Genomic DNA, 20,779 nt, shown 5'->3' with positions numbered 1-20,779 from the left:
TGTCCTTTCCCCACACTGGGTCACCAGGGAAGGGATGGGTCCAAATGAAGCCAAGGGTGGCATGCTACCCCGGAGATGGGCACTGGTGAGCTTCAGCTTTCCTATCCCTCTAGCCCTTGGTCAACTTGTTTAGGGATGTCAACTCCCCAACCCCCAGACTATTTACTCCAACTGTTTTCAGCTTGGCGTTTTTCCTAGTCATACTCTAGATGTTCTGCATGTGGGTGGCCAGAGTCACTTCAGCGTCAGGAAGCCCCAGAACATGGCCGTGTCCGAAGTTCTGGCAGTCATCCAATGTGAGCCTTAAGCACATGATAAGCTGAGTGAGAAGGCAACATTTTGATTCACGAGACCATAAAAGGGTACAGACTGGTCCACAGACCTGAGCTTTGCTCTGTGGACATTCAGCATTCCACTCTTCTCTGGGAGGTGCTTATTATTGGAAAGGTGGCGGGGTTCATTCACTCATTCATTGATTCTAAGAGTATTTATAACCTGCCTCGCTTTAATTTGTCAGTGTGTCCACAGAGCGATGTACAGATTTTTCTTTATTTCTATATTGTCCAACAGCTGAATCTCTCTGGGTGGCATACAACAGTTGACAAAATACAGTAAATGTAAAATGAATATAAATAACAGTACAGAGATCATAACATTTCATTAACGTCTAATGCCAGATTTTAACAACTTAATTAGCTCAAGCAAGTCCATACTGCTAGGCCTGCAAAAAGCAATGCATAAATACCCCCATATCTGACCAGCAGAGCTTCAAATAGAGGACTGTTCTCTCTGCCCCTCTTGAGCTTATTTCCATGGACTACTGTCTCTTCCAGCCCTGTTCCCCTCAGTGCCCATTTTCTCCATGCTTAGACCTGCTGCCATCTTATGTCCTGGATTCCCCATTTCCCAGGCAATGAGCGTGCCTCCTCCTTTTGCCTGGCAAGTTCCTCCCCCTCTGCAGTCAGCATGGCTCACTCGGCGGGAGCCAGAGATCCCTCAGCCAGCGCCCTTCTGCCATGACATCAAGGGAGCCCAGCCGTTCATTGCCGTGTGCCTCTTCTTCTCCAGTGCTGCCTCTTGCTTCTAAAGCTGAGCTGTCACTTCAGTGAAAATCAAATATTTCCACTGATAACTAGATTGGAAAAATGTGGAGCATTTTCAGACGTACCTTATAATTAGAAATAGAGGAGCAAGGCACATAAGAAATAAGTGTTCATTTTGCACGATCTAATATTTCCAGGGACAAATGGACAGTTTTGAATGTAAGCAATGGCCCTTGCCTGGGCTGTAGGTGAGTGCGCATTCGTTTCTGTATATAGTTCCCTTTTCTTTACTCTGACTGGACCACAGTTCTGGAGGGGGGGCGGTTCCTTGAAGGAGAATCCACAACTTTTAAACCAGGGCATAGACAAGATTTGCCTTGTAAAAATGGAGCTGAGGTGGCTCCTACATAGAGAGTATCTTTTTTCTCTTTCTGGACAGGTATCAAAGTGATCGGAGGCATTAAAGAAGTCAATGGAGAAGAGTATGGAGTTTATGTCAAAAGAATCTTACCAGGAGGCATTGCTTATGCTGATGGTGAGTTGCTTGTTACGTACCTTTCTGAAGGGTGGTGGCACTGTTGTGATGCTGTTCTTAGACCTGTCTTCCAGATGTTTTGGACTACCATTGCTGGAACCCTTGCCTATGGAATTATGGGAGCTGTAGTCCAAGATATCTGCAGGATGTTAGTTTGGGGAAGGCTGATGCCCGCTAAGTTTCCCAGAAAGAAGGCAGTTTGGGAACTGAGCAGCTGCAAAGGGCAAGAAAACAGTGTCCATGTGGTGCAGTGGTCCGGATGCCTGGAGGTAGCAAACCAGGCTCACATCCCTTTATTCTGTTTCTCATTCCAGTCTGGAGCTCTCGGGGTCTCTTTGCAGGCCCAGCGTGAATTGTATGTCTCGGGATGGTCAGATGCAGGAATAGTTCCTGGTAGGGCTGATTACAAGTCAGGGTGGAATGAAAGCAAACCAAGAAGCAGGCAGCTCAGGAAAGTACTGCAGCACCATCCTGGAGGTCTCAGTGTGTGGGAAAGCCCCGAGAAAGGTGGAGGGGAGAAGAGTTTAAAATTAAAAAACAAAACTAGGTTTCCACATTTTCCCCTGAAATTACCCAGTTTTTCCTGTCCTCTACACAAGCTTTCACATCTCTAGTTGATCTGAAATGATATTTGTCAAAGGAGACTTTTCTGAGCTAATTTTTGAGCATTTTCTTCTTGTCTTCCCTCAGAGAAAAGGGTGATTGGGGGAGGGTTACTTTCTCAGTGATTTGATTTTTTCCCCTTACAATTTCCACCCTTCTGAATGGCTTGGAATGATTCCCAGCTGTGGTCCTGATCCAGTTAAGTCCAAGGTGCAGGGTCTGACTAGGTGCCACGCCACAGTCAGGACCCTGGACAGAGACACAGCGATGCTTTGTGGCCTGGGCTCCAGCATTCAGGACCATGGACAGCTATCCTGCCGCTGAACCAGCAAATTTTCCCAGCGCTGACCGGGACAAGTGCCCGAGATTCAGACTCTGGTCTGGAGGAACTGCAGGGCACCGGGATGAGAAAGGCGGCATTTGTGAAAGAGGCTTTTAATGCAGTCATTGACTTCTTCAAGCTGTGGAATTTGAGTCATGCAGTTATTTGGAAAAGCTCCTTAGGAGATCCTCGGCCTCCACAGAGCCTGGGGTCCGTGGCAGCTTTTCGGGGTCCCTGAGTGGGTGTGGGAAGTGATTCTGCTTGTCTGGTGTCATGACAGTCCAGGCTTTTATCAAGGATGCTGCAGCACATGGGGCAGACCTGTGTAGCTGGAGGCAGATGTCTTTTTCCGTGGTGAAATCAGTCTGAGCCACATTTGAGGAGTGGGGAGAAAGCACAGGTCAGGGGCCTGTGCTGAGGAAGCCTTGAATATTTCTCCCTCCCTCTGTCTATGCATGCCAGAATACCAGCCAGCCATGGCCTCTTTCTGAGATGCTGTAAGCCGTGGCCTTTGATACACTGTTGGGATGCAACTCCCAAAGGAAAAGGATGAGGAGACTTTTAGTGGAGCAGCACTGTCATGGCCCCCCTTCCTGCTACAAGCTGTAAGGATCACAGATGGGGGATTCCCCTGCTCTACCCTTGCCATTTTTCTGATCTGCTTTTCCAGCTGGTTTGTTTTTCATGTTACTCTGTTAACCATTATGTAAATTGCTGGTGATACTGTATACATTAGTAATAATTCACAGCACATATTTAGTTCATCAGGAATATGTTATTGTTCTCTGTTTTCACCTATATGACTTCTTTCTTTCTTTCTTTCTTTCTTTCTTTCTTTCTTTCTTTCTTTCTTTCAAGGCCGCTTGCAACCAGGTGACCAAATCTTAGAAGTGAATGGAGACAGTCTGATTGGGGTCACAAGCGAGAGGTGGGCTATCAGAATTCAAGGTTTGCTTTTAGCTATGTTATTTCTAGGGTCTACTCAGCAAATATGGACCTGGCTTACTGGTGTCCTTATTCCAAGTGCAGGTAAGGGTTTTCTTGCTATGTATATTGGTTGGGTTCTAGAATGGGTAAAGGGGTTTCCTTGGGAAGGATAGAAATCCATTCAGAAATTTTTGGAAGTGGGCTGAAATCTGGATCCCCAATGACAAGCTAAAGCCTAAGAGACCTTGGCGACAGTGTATCTATTGGCTATATTTTTCTCCTTCTCCAGCCATTGGGCAATTCATAGATTTCATTTTCCAGTGTTTATTTGCGATCTGGCATGTTGTCCAAAGAATGCACAGAATACTGCTGAGATATGGGAAGTCCTAAGGAGTGCTAGAAGCCGGGCAAAGCATCCACAGCGTGTGTGTGCTGGGCGTGAGGGAGGCAGTCGCTCCTGGCGGGTGTTTCCGGGCCGGGCTGATCCTGACTCTTTAAACAAGGACAGCGAGGCCTGGCAAACGAGGCCTCCACCATAGAGATGGTGGTGGGGAAGAGTTGATCTCAGGGGTTCAGGCAGACCCTGGGAAGCAACAGGGTCTGGCAGTGCCAAGAGGGGCTGTGGGAGAGGAGCTGGATGAGCCTGGTGTGAACTTTGACCCCATGACTCAGCCTCAGGAGAGAAGGGCCAGCCAGCAAGAGTAGAGCTAGGAGACTCGCCCACCTCCAGAAGCCCCCCAAGGGGCGGGGTCCAGGGTTACTCAAAAGGAGGGTTCTTGGAAAGAGGTTCTAGCTCGGGTTCAACAAACTGCTCTGTGCATGCTCAGAGACTTTCTTTGTTGGCTGTATTTTTCTGGATGTACATTTAAAATAAAGAGCTTTTGCCAAAGAACAGCCTGTTTTGAAAAGAGAAGGGGGAAACCCACATCCCAACAGCATGAAATGGAGCTGAGGTCACGCATGTTCCTCGAGGCCTGCTGGGTTTACGCACAAGAGGGGAACGCTGTGCAAAATGCCGGTGGGCACGCACCTTCCCCAGGGCCCACTGGGGAGTTTGCATAATGGCAGGAGGCTGAGGGCAATCATGGGAAGATCATTCGCACGTTCACCCTCAAATAAGTGGAGTGGATGCCCGCAGTGGCTGGTGGTTCGTGCGTGTTAACTGCCCAATGCACATTGCCCCAGTATGCATGTGCGCACACGCCATGGACACACAGAGAACCCAGTTCCTAATATTCTGCCATGTTAATGTGCCTGTGCAACTGAGCAGCACTATGCATACAGGAAAAGCTACCCTTCTCGGTGGCTGTGTTCACCACTGGTTAGGGCCAGGACGCCTCTGCACGCTGCTCTAGTGCGACTCACTCCTTCCTCCCATATAACTGAAGAGATGCTGTTCCCTTCTAAGGGAAATAGTGAACTGTCACACCTGGGGACATGGCGGCAGGATGAAGAGTGAGAATCACCTTCTGCCCCGCTCCACCCCTCAACGCGTCACTGCCCAAGAGCCGGCGCGCGTGGGGGCTGCAGCAGCTTCCCCCATCTGGCTCCCTGCAGATGTTTCGGCTGCTAAGTCCCACCACCCCTGACCCGGACCGTGCTGAATCTGATGAATGTTGCCATCCAGGGCATCCCGATCTGGGGAGGATCACTGAGGATCTGGGTGCCACGTTTGCTCTCCTCCCACCCATCCCTCATGGCCGGCACTCCTGCCGAATTTGGCAACAAACAGCCCTGTGCTTTCACGTGCTTTTCAGAAAAACACTCTGGAATGGTGAAAGCACCAGATGTAGCAGGTTCTCATGCCACATGTGTCCTTGTAATGTTCTGCTCTGGTTTGCCATCAGAATGTGGATGGATTTTGGTGATGCGCTGTGGCAAAAGGCCACATCAGAGTGGATGCTTGTGCTGGCAACACCAGGCTAGGACCAGGGAAGCCTGAGGGTTAACCCTGTTCAGCCACAGAGTTCCCTGGATGACCAAGGACCCCTCCTCTTGGCCCCTTCGCTACCTCTTGGGCTTCTCGTAAGGAAAGCGCGGGTGTGGGAGAATGCAGCGCTGGCTATGTGAGCCTCGGGGCCACACGGGGAGGGCAAAGGAACAACAGGAGTAGAATTAAAGTGGCAGCTCAGTTCTTGCTCTCCTTCTTAACATCCAACAGGGCTGTGGATATTCTCAGGACAGCTTCCGCCACCAGCCGCATGCGCCTTCTCATCGCCCGAGATGACGATGCTCGGTAAGTGCTTTCTGCGCTCCGGCTGGGGAATGGGTGCCCTTCAGCATGCTCCTCTGCGCGTGCCCTCTGCAGCAAGTCCCACTGGGCTCAGCTGGACTTACTCCCTGGCAGCCGTGCCCAGAATTGCAGCCCAAGTGTGTCCAGTTTCATCGGGAGGATTTGTTGATTTTTAATTGGGCAGGAGGGCAACTTCAAAGGCCATATCGGCAGCCTGGAACCTCTTCAGGGTCACATGCCAGCTGTTTGACGGTGGGTGGTCAGAGTGCTTTGCTTTGTTAATGGGTCCCCGATTTTTATTACTGCCTATTAAAATGCTAGTTTTACGTTTTTGTTTTGTTTTATAGGCTATCACATATGCTTTTAATGCATGCTTTTTATATGATGCAATGATACTATATTGTTGTTGGGGTTTTGATTTTTGTGGAACAACTGGGTTGCTTAGGCTATTGTGTTCTGCACAATAAGAAAGTACCTTCCACTGATCAAATCAAACATGGTTTTGTGATAATGTGTTGTGTTTTCCCTGTGCCAAGCTGCCAAGTCTTCTCATAAGTTGCTAAATCGTGTATTTTAAATGGCGGCATAATTGCATGCCCAGGAAATAAAAGGCATATAACAGAATCCAGGGAAAGCAGTCAAGTGTTGAACTGGGTTTGTTTACAGTCAGTCACCCTTTGCTGTTGGTTATTCAGTAAATCTGCAAAAGGTTATCCAGAGGGGAAGTTGGCCAGTCATCAGTGTTTTGTTGTTGCTGCTGAAGATTTGCAGAGATTTCACTTACATAATAATCTCACAAAATATTTAATTCACCAATGATTAAGAAGAAGGGGAGTGGAAAAGGCAGTGTGTGTGTGTGTGTGTGTGTGTGTGTGTGAGAGAGAGAGAGAGAGAGAGAGAGAGAGAGAGAGAGAGAGAGAGAGAGAGAGCTTTTATGTGAGCCTCTTTACCGTTTATTTTATTTTATTTTATTTTATTCATCCCTTATTATCTTTCTGCCATGCCCTTGAGCTTGCAGAAGTAATCCTCCCGGTTGCCACATCAGGGTCAGGGGTGCTTGCTGACGCAGATGCTGCGGCCAGGGCCGGGGATGTGCCCGGATGCCTCCCCTGCCGCTCCCCTCCCTTCTTTGGAGGTCAGCTGCTGAGCATCCCGGATGACTCGGCCAATCAGCACAGGGCCCGGTCGGTCCTGGCCCAGCCTGCGTCCTGCTCGGGTCTCCAGGGCATGACCAGAAGTTCACGCTGCAAACGCGATTCTAATCGCATCAAGGCTGATTTGCGGCTGCCTGGCGAGAGTCGAGTTGTCAGGATGTCTTGGATGGTTGGCAAACATTTCAGCAGGGCGGATTGCGTGGCATCTGCTCCCTTGCTGCTGAGGCTTGGGGCCCCCATTCGCAATGCCTGACCTGCTGCACCGGGTTCCGGGGGGCCTCGTGTACCTGGAGGCAGGAGCAGGATCAGTGAAGGCTGAGCCAAACCTGACAAGACTGGGACAGATGGTTCTCAGTTCTGGGGAAATGCTGTTCGATGCTTCTGGTGTGGAGGGATCTGCAGGGGAGAGCCCTAGGAACCTAGCCGTGGCTCAGTTGCTCCACATCTCCTTTCCCTTCCCTGATGCGGAACCTCTCCAAAGACTTCTCAGGCTGGATGGGGTGGCTGGTGGGCTGAATTTGGCTATGGGACAGAGATTCTCTGCCCCCAGTTCACACCACAGGCCTGATACTGGCACCCTGCAGACAGTCGCATGCATCCTGGGTGTAATTGGGTGCATTTTTATTATTTTATTTTAGATATATTTTATGGCTTAAAATTTGGTATACAAGAATGCATACACAAAAGACACAAATTGGTGTGGCACCAAACAACATTTACTGGCATCAGGCTCAGAGCATCCATGAGCTCTCTTAGGTGATTTTGAATGTCCCATTCCTAGCCCCATCGTGCAGGGTTTCCGGATTCCAGAACATTCATTAATATTCTGTGCCATATACTTCTTTCCCATTCAGCTGAAGTGCTTTTTTAATTTAATGGGTGAAATTCTATGCCAAATAATTCAAATTCTTTGTGAAGAAAACCAAAGACATCGTGCAAATTTAGCATAAATTCTTTTGTATTATTTTGCTTGATTTGTTTGTCCGTATTAGAGAACTGTTCTTCTTTATTCCATCCTTTCCCATAGAGCTTAGGGATGCTTTTCCCCTCACCTGTTTTTATCTTTACAACAACCCTTTCAGGTAGCTTAGATTCAGTACTAAACCTTTTCTTTTTGTAAAAAGGTTGGATAAACATAAAATAAATTATATGCAGAGTCAAATTTCAATGCATGGGTTGGGGTAGCTAGCAGACTTTGCCACAGATCAGTTTCCATCGTCTCCACACAGCGTGGACAAGTGTCCAGGATGATGGGAGGTGTGGCCTGACCACATTTGAGGGACCCGCCTGGGGAAGGGCTGGTGTGCCGAGTGGCGGGCTGCCAAGTGCCGCACTTGCTGCCAACTGTACGTTGCGAAGCGGGGCTGCAGAACCTTTCAGCTGGAGGGCCAAATTCCATCTCAGAAAAGCTCCCGGGGGCATATTCCAGATGTGGGTGGGGCCAAAGGAAGGGGTTGGACCAAGTACAAAACATGCCAGTGTGATATTTTATCTGTGTGGACATGGTACTACATCACTTTCTCTTGTTCAGGAGAGAATTCTCTGAGCTGTTGGAAAAATTTGGATCCCACAGCAACACGGGTTCAGCACGCAGCTCCCCAGTTCTCCATGGTGGGGGTGAGTGTTAACTGTCCCAAGGGACCCACCGGGCAGATGCTGTTAGGGAGGCAAGACGCTCAGAGCAGGAAAATGCAACCGTGTCCCAAAAGATGGGAGTTGCCTGGGGGAGGTCTGCAGAATCCCCAGCAGGGGCGCTCTGCCATCAGAAGCCTCCCTTGCTAAGGCAGCTGTCAAGAGTCTGGGGCGGGAATCTAGCCCAAATGGAGGTTCCACCAGCCTGAGCCAGTGCCTGAGCACGCGCCCCTTGAGCCAGAGTGTCCCCAGTGAAACCCGCACCCTTTGAATGAGGAACCAGCCCTTCCGGCAAGCTGGGCCTCACCGTGCCCCAGGCTCACCGAAGCCGGGAATGTGCAAGACCGAGAGGCCACACGGTGTGGGACTCCAGGCTGGAGAACGTCCTTAAGACTCTCCAGGCGGGGGACAGAGCCTGGGAGGGGCAGGCAGCTTCCAGAGGGATAAAAGGGCAAGCTGAGCTCCAGAGCGTGTTCAGCAAAGTCATATGGTTTTATTGCTATATCTTACTGTTCAGATGTTATTTATATGCTACTGTTTTATATGCTATTATTGATAGATACCATTTAAGATGCTATTGCTTTCTATGTTATTATATCCTGTTGCTTCCCGTGTTATTTTCTTGTTAATCACCATTATGTAAACCACCCAGAGAGCCCTGTGGGCTATGGGAACAGTACAGTAATATCTTCTTCATCATCATCATCTTCTATCCAAAGATCTCTAACATCCTATTACTCCAGCCCAACCTGATGAAGCTTTCTTTGGATGCCTGTCATACTCCATGGACCCCCACTCATGGTTAGGGCAGGGCAGGGCAGGCCAGGCCAGGCCAGGCAAGTCCGAACTACTAAAACATGTGCTGAGTTCCAAGCTGCATGATGTCCCTCTCCCAGACATTTCATCATGCCCAGTCTTTCCAGCTGCACTCCATGATTTCACTGGTGGTGGCCCCCTGTGAAGAAGGGAAGTGTCATGATATTACATCTGGTGCCTGCTTTAACTAAAGAAAAGCAGGAGGTGCAGCCAAATGCTCCTACCAGATGACACATAACTTGGTCCTCCAAGAAGTCACTGAGGAACTGGAACATGGACACCAAACAGCATTTTCCTTTGCTCTCTTGTCCAGAAGATGGAATTCTTCTTACAAAATCCAGAGTAGTTTAGCAACTGATATGTTTTGTTGATTACAAACTGGAGGTGCTGCTGAAGCATTTAATTTCTTGCATTCTCCATGGTACCCTGGGGAGTATGGGGAGGAAAGGACAGGTGGCATACTAAATGCAGCTTCTGAGCCCAGTCTGGCCTGCTGGGACCAATCTCATAGTTATCATTCATAGAGCCAAATGAAGGGATATGGGTGAACTGTATTGTTGCCAGTGGGGTAAACAGCAGGCCTTTGGGGAGCATGAGGACTAGAACCATGGTGCACCAGCTCTTTCCATTCTCAAGATGGCTTTCCAGCAAAAATAATTGCCATCTGGGGAAATATCTTGTTCCTCTCAAAACACTGTCTTTGACTTTGTTCTTCAGGCAGATATTTGGAAAGCACTTCTTCGGGGTCCTCATCTCGTTCCCAGAGTCCTCTCCTGCTTAGCCCTGCAAATTCGCATGGGCCACTGATTGGAAACCCAGGACACTCCCCACACGCAGCCTCTCAGTGAGTAACGCTTTGCTTTTAAGAGTGTCCACATTGCACTGACACCCACGGATCATGTTGGGCTACTTCAAACTATTTTTACCATTCTTAATTCTATAAAATCGTAGGTAAAATGAAGGCTGAATGGGGGTTACCTTCCTTTAGCGGAAGGCAAAAACAGGGGCTTTGTTTACAATCCTTGCCCTCAGTAATCGTGCCTTAAGAAGGGCATTCAAGCTTGTAGACAGGAGGAAAAAAACACACTGCAAAAGCCAGGAAACTACCAAGTGGTTGGCAGCTGGCAGAAAGGGCACAGGGCCAGCGGAGGCTGGGGGCTCCTATATTTTTGGGTCTGTGTGTTTGATCTGGGTTGCACGCTGAACTTTTAAGGAGCTCTTCATGGTGCTGAGCCATGTGATGTGGCTGCAAAAAAGGGCAAATGCTATTTTAGGCTGCATTAATAGCAGTATCGCTTCCAAATCACACGAAGTACTAGTTTTCCTTTATTCAGCACTATTCAGGCCCCATCTGAAATATTGTGCCCAGTTCTGGGCACCACCATTTAGGAAAGATGCAAACAAGCTGGAAAGGGTGCAGAGGAGGGCAACAAGGATGATCCAAGGACTGAAAACAAAGCCCTGTGAGGAGAGATGGAAAGAACTGGGCATGTTTAGCTCAAGAAGAGAGGACTAAGGGGGGGGGGGTAGATAGTACTTTTCAGGTACTTGAAAGATTGTCACAAAAAGGAAGGCCAGGATCTCTTCTCAGTCATCGCAGAGTGCAGGACATGGAATAATAGACTCGACTTACGGGAAGCCAGGTTCCAGCTTGATATCAGGAAAAATTTCCAGACTGTTAGAGCACTACAGCAATGGAACCAATGGCCTTGAGAGATCGTGGGCTCTCCCACACTGGAGGCATTCAAGACACAACTGGACAACCATCTGAGAGGAATGGATTGACCCGGAGTCCTGCACTGGAGAGAGGGTTTTGACACAACAGCCCTCTGGCCCCTTCCACCTCGCCTATTTTACGATCCTATGATTCTGTGAACCGATTTTGGAGAGAGGGGGCTCAGCACCATGAATAGTCCCTTGAAAGTTCAGTGTAGGAGCCAGCCTCTGCTCAGGGCACGTGAAGAAGGCACGGCTATCTAGAGAACCCCTGAGGGCTGTGTGTGGCCCCCAGGCTCACTGGATTTGGTCTGCAGCCCTCAGATTCCTCTTCCCTGCTGCAGAAGCCATGTGCCTCCTGGAGACACTCGTGGAGCCTCTGTGTTTACAGATCTTGGAAGGCCAGATGCTGCGGGGTCTACTGGCTCTGGGTATTGCTGGTGCACTGCTTCGTGATGGCCACAGCCCTGGCGTGGACGATTCCCCCTTGTCTGATCCAGGGCAGCATTTTCACCTGCTGCTGACCTTCCGCTTCCTTTCCTTGCAGCTGCTCCATCGACACCGGGATCCAGAGCATCTCCATAGCACGGTCCGCTGGGTTGGGGTTGACCATCGGTGGAGGGGCCAACAGACCCGACGGGCCCATGGTGTATGTCCAAGAGCTTCAGCCGGAAGGTGACTGCTGCAGGGTGAGACGGACACTTCAGTGGCTTTGGACTGGTACTGCTGCATCTTGAGGAACAGACAGAAATTGTCCCTTCAGGTGGTGATCCTTACACGTCCCAAAGGAAATGGTGCATGACAGGAACTTGGAGTATCGGGCCTAGGGACCAAACCCAGTCCCACTGGGCTGCCAGTCCAGCTGTCTGGGGTTCCTCAGAGGATCTTGCCCCTTTCCGCATATGTCCAGCTGGTTCCTACTTCCCCACACAATGACGGGCCATTTGAGGGCTTCTCAGAAGCATTTTATGCGGCATTTTCTCTATCCCAAAGAGCTGAGATGCCTCCCCAATGGCTTAATTACCAGCACTAAGACCTGTGTGCTAAAATATGTGGGAACTGCTCTTATTCTGGCTTTGCCTGAATTGTCCTCAGTTCTGCCCACTCCTGGAATGAGGCCTGTGAGGATTCTCTGAAAAGGAGTGTGGACCGAAGCTGCAGGACAGTCAACACACCCACACGGAGCCTGTGGCGTATAAGGAAGGAGGACCGATGGAACGGAGGAGCCTTCCCTGCTCTATCGTGCGTCAGCCATGCCTTTGCCTCCTCCTCTCTCTTGCAGGATGGGCGCCTGCGAATGGGCGACCAGCTGATCGCCATCAACAAAGACTCACTGGTGGGTGCCACGCACGAAGAGGCCCGAAGGATCCTTGCAAAATCTAAATTCAGGTAAGAGAAACCTTCCGGCAGCTGTCCAGATGGTGGCTTTAGAAGGAATCCATGGCTCATCTCCAACAGAGTTGAAGTGGCCAGGTCCGCCTCACCCCGCTTCCTGCTTTCCTTGGAGTTCCTGTCTTCACAGCTCCCTCTGCATGTCCAGACCAGAATGTATCACTTCTCTGAAGCCAACCAAAAACATTTGGGGAATGCGGGGTGGGAGACCCAAGGTCAAATACACATAGACAAACAGTGAAGACAACCTTCAAAAGCCATGATCGCCATAAGCAACTGAAAATGCCTAACTGAAAAAGAACCAGGTTCCTGAACACAGAAACAGTGGAAAGCAATAATGACTCCAAAAAGAATGCATTTGTAACTTGACAAACAAGACTTGAATCTCTCTCTCTCTCTCTCTCTCTCTCTCTCTCTCTCTCTCTCTCTCTCTCTCTCTCTCTCTCTCACACACACACACACACACACACACACACACACACTTTTCTTTATTTGATAGAGTTTCTTAGGTGGGATCCTTTCCATTCTGGCTCTCAAATGCTGCCTGATGTGTCAGCTGCATTTGGCTATAACACTGAAATGGGGATGGTCAAATTGGTGTCCTCCAGGTATTTTGGACTGCAACCCCCATGAGCCACAGCCACAGCTAATGATCAGGGACTAGCTGCCTGAAGAAATCTGCAAAGGATGTAAATCTCCAAATATCTATGACTCTAACCTGCATTTTCCTTAGCGCACCGGCCTTTTCCAAGTGATACAGATCGCCCTCATTTGTGCATCATTTTTAAAATGTTTTTTGTTGGGGGAGATTTGTACAAATATGCACGCATGAGCATGCACACTGATGTGAATATGCCCTTGCACAAATTGAAGAAATTTCTCATACGTTCTTCGTAAAACAAACACAACCCCATTCGCCACCAATTCCGTCAGCATGGCGGATACTGAAACAAAAGATCTGCAAAACACAGACTGAGTGAATTTACAAAAACTGGACATTCTAGTTCAGGATCTATGACAGGGGTGTCCAAACTTTTTGCAAGGAGGGCCAGATTTGGTGAGGTGAAAATGTGTGGGGGCCGACCATTCAGCCTGACATTCTTTGAACCATTTACATTAAACGCAAATGAACTATTTTATGAAAGACTAAACAAATAACTGAACTGCACTAATGTGAAGGGTGATACTGAGATCTCGACTGCATTATATAGGCCAGGTCTGGCTCAAAAACAGTGGTTTTGATGCGCAAGATGTCACGCAGGTGAAAGTCACTTAGTCTCGTCCTCACACGGTTCTTGTTAATGTTCATAACCAAGAATGTCTTCTTGCACAAGTATGTCGAACCAAACAAGCTCAGCATTTTCATAGCAAATGTTCGAAACTCTTGGAACCTGTCTTTATCCAGCTGCCAGTAAAAGTTGACAAGAGGGAGCTGTTGGTGCCGACTGCGACACTTGGCGTCACACTGCAGCTCAATGAGCTCCAGCTGCAGGTGGTCTGGAGCGTCATCAGGGTCCACAGAGAAAGGAGATGAAAAAAGCGTGATCTCCTTTTCAATAGCTGCAAAATCCCGAAAGCGCTGTTGAAACTCTTCAGCCAGAGATGAGATGTCTGCTTCATACCTCCTTATTTGCGCACTCATATTGTTCTGTGGAAAACTGGTCATTATTTCCTGCAGCGATGGGAAATGTGTGGTATTGGGCTGCGTTTGTGACAGGTGCCTTTGGAAAAGTAGCAGCTTGGTCCCAAAGGCTTTGATATGTGAATACAGTTGGCTTACCACTGCATTTTGCCCCTGAAGGCTCGTGTTCAGCACGTTCAGATGTCGTGTTATGTCAACTAAAAATCCAAAATCAGCCAGCTAAACAGGATCAGATAGCTCTGGCATCGGTTGTCCCTTTTTTGCCAAGAATTGTCCGATTTCCTCCCTAAGAGAGTAGAAGCGCTGCAGTGCAGACACCCGATTAAGCCATCTTACCTCATTGTGATAGACAACTTCTCCGTATTCAGCCTGGATGTCAAGTAAAAACTGTTGAAACTGGCAGTGGCACAGGGCTTTGGAGCGAATATAATTAATAGCCTTCATCACCGGTTTCATAACATGATCATATTTCAGATGTTTGGCACAGAGAACTTGTTGGTGAACAATACAGTGGAGTTTTATAGCTTTGCCTCCTTCTTTGCTGACTTTGTTACAGACTAGGGTTGATAATCCACTTCGCTCGCCAGCCATGGCAGGTGCGCCATCCATAATAATCCCAGTGACTTTATTCCACAGTAGTTTCATGTCATCTACGGCGGAACAAACAGAAACAAATAAATCTGTTCCTCTTGTTTGGTCCTTAAGGCTCTGGAGGTCAAGTAGCTCTTCACTCACATTCATGTCATTGTCCACTCCTCTCAAAAAAATCAATAACTGAGTGGTGTCAGATGCATCCGTGTGTTCGTCGCAGGCTAACGAAAAAAAGTCAAACTCCACTCCTTTTGCCTCTAAGTGTCTCTTAATATCAGATGAAACATCTTCAGTTCTCCGTACCACAGTTTTACGAGCCAGGCAAGAAACTCTTGCTTCTTCTCAGGACAAATTTTCTCCACCATTTTCATCACGCAGTCTTTAATTAATTCACCCTCAGTAAAAGGTTTGCAGTGCTTGGCAATCAGCGTTGCCACCTCGTAGCTCGCCCTTGTGGCATTTTCATTTGACTCACGGGCTCTTGTGAAAAAGCGCTGCTGTGCCATTAAAGCAGCTTCCAGTTCCTTCCATTTTTCACCGCGTTCATTCCCAGTTAGCTTGTTGTAGTTAGCATGTTTCGTCTGGTAATGCCTCTTGATATTGAATTCCTTGAAAACAGCCACAGTCTCTTGGCAAATTAGGCAGACACAGTTGTTTCATATTTCTGTGAAAAAATACTCCAATTTCCACTTGTCCTGGAAGCAGCGGCCCTCACTGTCAACTTTCCCGTTTTTAGTTACAGTTGCCATTTTAGAAATGGGCGCACAAGCCTTGTGTCACACGGGTCACGCGGCGGCATGCCTGATCTATGGAAACCTGGGGGGGCGGGTGGTAGCAGGTTCCCTGACCAAGCCCTAAGCTATAGGTAAAATTAACCACAGTTTTGTTAGTTCAGGCATACCATGGTTTGCTGAAACCAGAAGCAAACGCTTCCAAATGCTTCCCTGCAGATCCTCTAGACAAGACGCAGGGAAGAGAGAGCCAGTGACCCTGATGCTGAATCATTAGGTATAGCATAATGTCTGAACACAGCCACCTTTGATCTGGCTGCGATAATAGCCTTTTCCACACAGGTCTCCCATGATGGCTTCATCCCAACCCAATTTCTTATTTGTTTTTAAGACACGAGGGAATCACTGAAGTGGCCTTCATTCCTGGAAGGGGACGGTTGCACCCGGGGCTCTCTGCTCACAACAACACCCATTCCTCACCCACCAAGGCTGTAGGCAACGGCCTGGGCTTGGGCCGGTTGAAAGTCCACGTAAGATCCCCTGAGGTAAGTCCCAATGAGCCCGTGTGATCCCACCCAAATGATCTCATGGGCATGTCGTGAGCAGAGCCGGCTGGAGCTGGGGGTCAGACTGGATGGCCCGGGAGACCCCTTCGGACTCGCTCTGTTTCTATGTTTCTATCTCCCTTTCCAAAGGGATTATCACTCTGAAGATTTTGTCATAACCCTCCTGGATTGGTTGTTTGGGAAAGTGGCAGCCTTGACTAGCCCAGCCCAGCCCTCTTGCCCTCTCCTCTTCCTGCTGCTTGTCTGGTTGCCTCTTCTTTCCTTAGGCAGACAGCTTGATGTTAGTGGCCTGCCTCTCCCCCTTGCCTGTCCTGATCTTTCAGCTCCTTCTGGGACGCCCTCCTCTTAACTGAGGTGTCATGGAAAGGACAGGGCATGATGCTGGCAGAGCACAGGCCGTCAGGGAAGAACAAATCACTGCGATTTGGGTTTCTCTCATTTTCCCCATCTTGCATTCAGTTAATCCATTTTCCCAGATTTGGCATTTGTTTCTCAAGTGTTTTCACGTGTGGTTCCCATGAAATGTATATTTTTATTTCCTTTATCTCAAGGCCACCTTTTAAGGGTGGAATGGACACATCAGTGCTCATAACTTTGCCCAAGATGATCCCATCTGCAAGTTGTTTCCCCTAATGCAAGTCTGGGCAGCCCTTCCTGAACCAACAGCTGCAGCTGCTGCAATGGCAGTTCCTCCTCTAGCCCGGTCGGTTATGCTCAAAGAAATCCAGCCTGTGGATTTCTCACTTCTGTGCTGAGTCGCAGCACAGGTGTGGCAAGCATGGCCCGCCCTTCCGCACCCTCACTGGCCACCTCTAAAGGTGCAGTGCCTGATTGGTTCGGGTCGCCGTCACTCAGCCTGCACACTGAAATGGTTTTCCTTGGGCAGGGCAGGGCAGGGCAGGGCAGGGCAGGGGGCTGCAGGCTTTCCCAGCCAGCTGGCACTCCTGGCACATCCTTTTGCCAAGAGCTGCACCAGGCTAGTGGTGGCTCAGCCTGATGTGATGCAGTTCTGCATGCTCTGCTTCACAGTGCTATGCATTTTGGGGTGCACTTTCCCTAACATCTGGCTTTTGCATGCTCTGTTTGGAGAACAGCACTATAATAATTGTTGAAGTCTGAATTGTGAAGGAAAACTGATTTTCAGTTTGTGCACTGCTTTAAAAATGCTAAGTTAGGGAAGCTTTCTTTAAAAAGAGATGATTTCCCCCCGTCCCTGATGGTGGTACCTTTGGTGGGTGATGCTCCTCTGTCTTTGCTGGCAAGGATTTTATTATTGAAAAGGTCATAAATAGTCCCATAGACGTAATCTGATTTTATAGTCATTCCCTTCCCTCTGGGAACCATGACTATGTATTTTTTTTTTTTTAGAACAGTTCTAAAGGCCCCTTCATTCAGTCAGATTCCAGGTTGGTGCACAAAAAATATGAGTAATACAATTTGTACAAAGCAAAGTACAATGGAAAGTGAGAGGCAGCAAAACTAGACAGCAAGTTGCAGCTGGGTTCTGAGTTAGAAATCTTGTGATAGAATTCTCCTCGCCACTCCCAAACCTGGGATTTGAGGACAGCTGTGATAGCTAAACTTATCTAAGATCATTGTGCAGATGTACATAGGGACTCCATTCCAAGTACTTTTGAAGTTTTGTGCCTGCCCGCCTGCCTGCCTTTCTTTTGTTGACTTTCTTGCAGGTCCTTCTAGAGAAATATTGTAAGATCATGCTCAGGGAAGTCTTGAATGTACCTTCTCGAAGCACACGGACTTTGGTTCTGGTCCTTGAGAAACTTCGGGGCAGCACTTTTTGGAACAAACTCAGGTTGTTCTAAAAAAAAGTCCTCCTCCAAGTCTGATTGAATTACAACTCTGACAAGTCCCTGCTTGGCTAATGCCTGTGGGTTACATCTCCTCCCTTCTCAGACTACAGCACACCTCTGAAATGGAGAACTCGATAGATGGATGGAAGCTAAACCAAGAAAACCAATTTGGACAGCCCACTTAACTGATGACAGAAAGGGCAAGATGTAGGCTGGTTCCCTCACCTGTCCACTTGCGGGAGCATGTTAGTGCCACCACTGGTGAAACTCAGCTCATATTGCACTTGTTGAAACCACAACGATTCTTCTCGCAGCGCTATCTCTGACTTGGCCTTTCTGCAGCTGGAAGAGAACTCCTCCTCCCACACCTTTCAGAATCTCAACTTTCTCCTACTGAGATTGCTTCTCCTTCCTTTTGTCTTCCAGAGCAGACACGACAGTCCCTTTCCTGTGCCTTCTCCATCCCCAGATATCTGTCCACCGGAGCTCACCATTTCTGGTAAGAGGGCTCACTCGTTTTCAGTGATGGTGCATGGATTTAAAGAGTGGAGTGAATTGGAAATTCTACAGAAAAGGCCCTTGTGGCCCTTGGTGGATTAAACCACTTTGGATTCCAAGGATCGAGTGCACTTCAGCGGCTTCCCGACATCCATCCAGCCTCCCCGTGAGAGTGGGGCATCCTTGGGAGGAGGCTGTGAAGGCCCAAATAGATGTCATAGGAGGAACCCCGCCTCGCCCACCCTACTGTTTGCTTGCAACACTGGTGCAGAGGCTGTCAAGGTGCGCTTTAGAGAGGAGGTCTGGTGGGCAGGTCCTTTCCCTGGAAATTCTCTCCTGCAAAAATCCCCAGCAGCTTCCATCTCCTCCCCAGTCCAACTGAGGACTGTAATTGGAAGTAAGCCTCCCGGGAGTGGGGGTAGATGGAACAAGAAAGGCTCCCTTTCCAGGAGGAATTGGTAGGAATAGGAAGACTTCAGTCTCTCATCTCCTGCCCGTTGTTTCTCCCCGGGAGGGTTTCCTCCTTCATTACTTCCCTCCACATCTCAATAAATGTGGAGTGGAGAAAACGTCAGTGACCTGCCAGCTTCCTTCATGATCCCATGGTTTTCCATGGGCAGGGAGTCTTCTTCATAAACAGGACAAGTTCAGAGAGACAGCTTCTCCCCTACAGCCTAAAAGAGCACAGTCGGAGGGGAGGGGGTAGCTAGTGCATTTCCTTGCAGCCTTCAGTTTGCCTTGAGATGCAGACTTGCCCACAAGCTCCTCTTCTGCTTTCCTTGGAAAAGGAGAGAGAGCAGGTTGCTTTTCAGTGGGGGCTCAGATGTGGCATAATGGAGGCACCAAAGACACTTGATCCTTGTTTCCATGAGTGTGGTGCCCTGCGATACTGAAACAGGCAGTTTGGACAATCCTAGCAGTGAGTAAACCTCACAGCTGGACAACGGAGACATGAATTCCCCCTTCCTTCACTAATAGCAACAGCATCTGGATTGGGGCCACAGGAAGGGGAGGAAGTCAACCATGTCCCTAATAGAAATTATCTCGAGAGAGAGAGAGAGAGAGAGAGAGAGAGAGAGAGAGAGAGAGAGAGAGTTTGTTTGCTGGACAAATCCTCTGTGCATGTAAGCAATTGGTCAGGTGCTGCCAACGCCATGCTCCAATGGCTGTTCCAGCTAGCCTGGCCTGGGCTCCACATTCACCAATGCCATCTCTCTCTGGCATCTCTTGAAGAAGTGTTGGAGTGGGTCAAAGTCTTCGGCATGGGATACAGAAAGCTCTGTTGGTGGCGATGTCACTGATTCCGTTAAAGGTGAGGAGAGACAGCCAGTTGTCGCAGCCCGGAGGCTCTACTTTGGTCTGCTGCTGGGGGACCTGGAGCGTGTTTACTCAAAAGTGAGCTCCACTGAATGCAATGAGGATTACTCCCGGCTGAGGGCACAGTGGCCCACAGCCCATGTCAGGGCTTGGAGCAAAGTCTGGGAAGGAGAGTGATTGGGTTGCCCCAGCTGTTCAGCTGCATCTGCAGATGTACGGAGTGACCGTAACTGGTTTCCTGCTTTGAAACCTCACTGTGGCTTTGGGTGAAATTGACCACCGAGTTCTTCTGAGCCCTCTGAGAGGAATGGAAGCGCTCCGCTCTGCATGCAGCAGTTCCTCTCCTATCTGACAGGGTGAGGGATCAAAGTAAGAAGGTTTGCTCCACTCCGAGGCCTTTGATGGAAGTTGCTTCTTGACTCTGACGTTTTCCAAGAATGGTCAGCAGGCAGTCTGGAATATACTGTCATAGTAATGCTTCTGTTACTTCTGGAAGTGTTTGCCTCTCATAGTAGCCTGGAGCTGATAAAATATACTACAACCTCAATTTCAATTTCTCTAGTATTCCACTTGTCCAATTTTAAGTTGAAAGCATGCATAAAGTATGCACGTATCATGCCCTTTTTGCATTTTTCTGCCACGATGCACATTTTATATGCCATTTTGCCTCATGTACACATTTTTGCAAGCAATTTTTCTAACACTGCATTGAGAAGATAGTTTGTACTAATATATGGTTAGTGACTGCATAAATATTTTTATCTGCGCGCTTTTCCCTGTGTTTATTCCGACAAGCACAGTCCTAGACTGGAAAGGCACTATGGGCTCAACGCAGCAGGAGCTCTGCTCCAGGCACGCTCCGCACTGCGGGGGACGGAAGTGCCCTGCCATAGACCCGGCGCCACAGGCAGAAGGGCCATCTGCAGGAGCGACCTTGCAGCTGGCTCCTCTTTAGGTTCACCTGGGAAAACTGTGTTTAGAGTTGATCAGCAACCCCCTAGCCCAGCCTGTGCCAGTCACGCTAATCCCGATTAACAAGGAGCCGGAGGCGGGGAGAGCTGCTCTGCCCTTGAACCCTGCTTGGCTGAATGGTGGGTGACAAATCCCGCAAACCTGTAGGTTCCCTGAGGCTGCAGCCAAAGCTGCTGGGCCCGGCAGGGATTTAGCTGGATTAATCTTGCTTTGGTGGCTTCTCGGCTGCTCCCACAAACTTTCCCTGGAATCCTTCTCTCTGTGGTGCGGAAGCAAGA

At 48.9% G+C, this 20,779-nt stretch overlaps 1 protein-coding gene across 1 annotated transcript in view; it reads left to right on the top strand.

The window, feature by feature from the left end:
- Nucleotides 1-262: 262 nt before the first annotated feature.
- Nucleotides 263-20,779, top strand: part of LOC123031105 (syntaxin-binding protein 4-like) — a 44,544-nt gene continuing 24,027 nt past the window's right edge. Inside the window, exons 1-7 of the mRNA XM_044445572.1 lie at nucleotides 263-296; nucleotides 1,483-1,578; nucleotides 3,362-3,431; nucleotides 5,592-5,666; nucleotides 11,529-11,670; nucleotides 12,264-12,370; nucleotides 15,729-15,882. Coding sequence (XP_044301507.1) covers nucleotides 263-296; nucleotides 1,483-1,578; nucleotides 3,362-3,431; nucleotides 5,592-5,666; nucleotides 11,529-11,670; nucleotides 12,264-12,370; nucleotides 15,729-15,882 — 678 coding nt within the window. The remainder of the gene's footprint in view (nucleotides 297-1,482; nucleotides 1,579-3,361; nucleotides 3,432-5,591; nucleotides 5,667-11,528; nucleotides 11,671-12,263; nucleotides 12,371-15,728; nucleotides 15,883-20,779) is intronic.

This window comes from Varanus komodoensis, unplaced genomic scaffold, assembly GCF_004798865.1.
Source record: "Varanus komodoensis strain SLA01 unplaced genomic scaffold, ASM479886v1 scaffold49, whole genome shotgun sequence".
Classification (NCBI taxonomy): Eukaryota; Metazoa; Chordata; class Lepidosauria; order Squamata; family Varanidae; genus Varanus; species Varanus komodoensis.
This window is presented reverse-complemented; position numbering and strand designations above follow the sequence as displayed.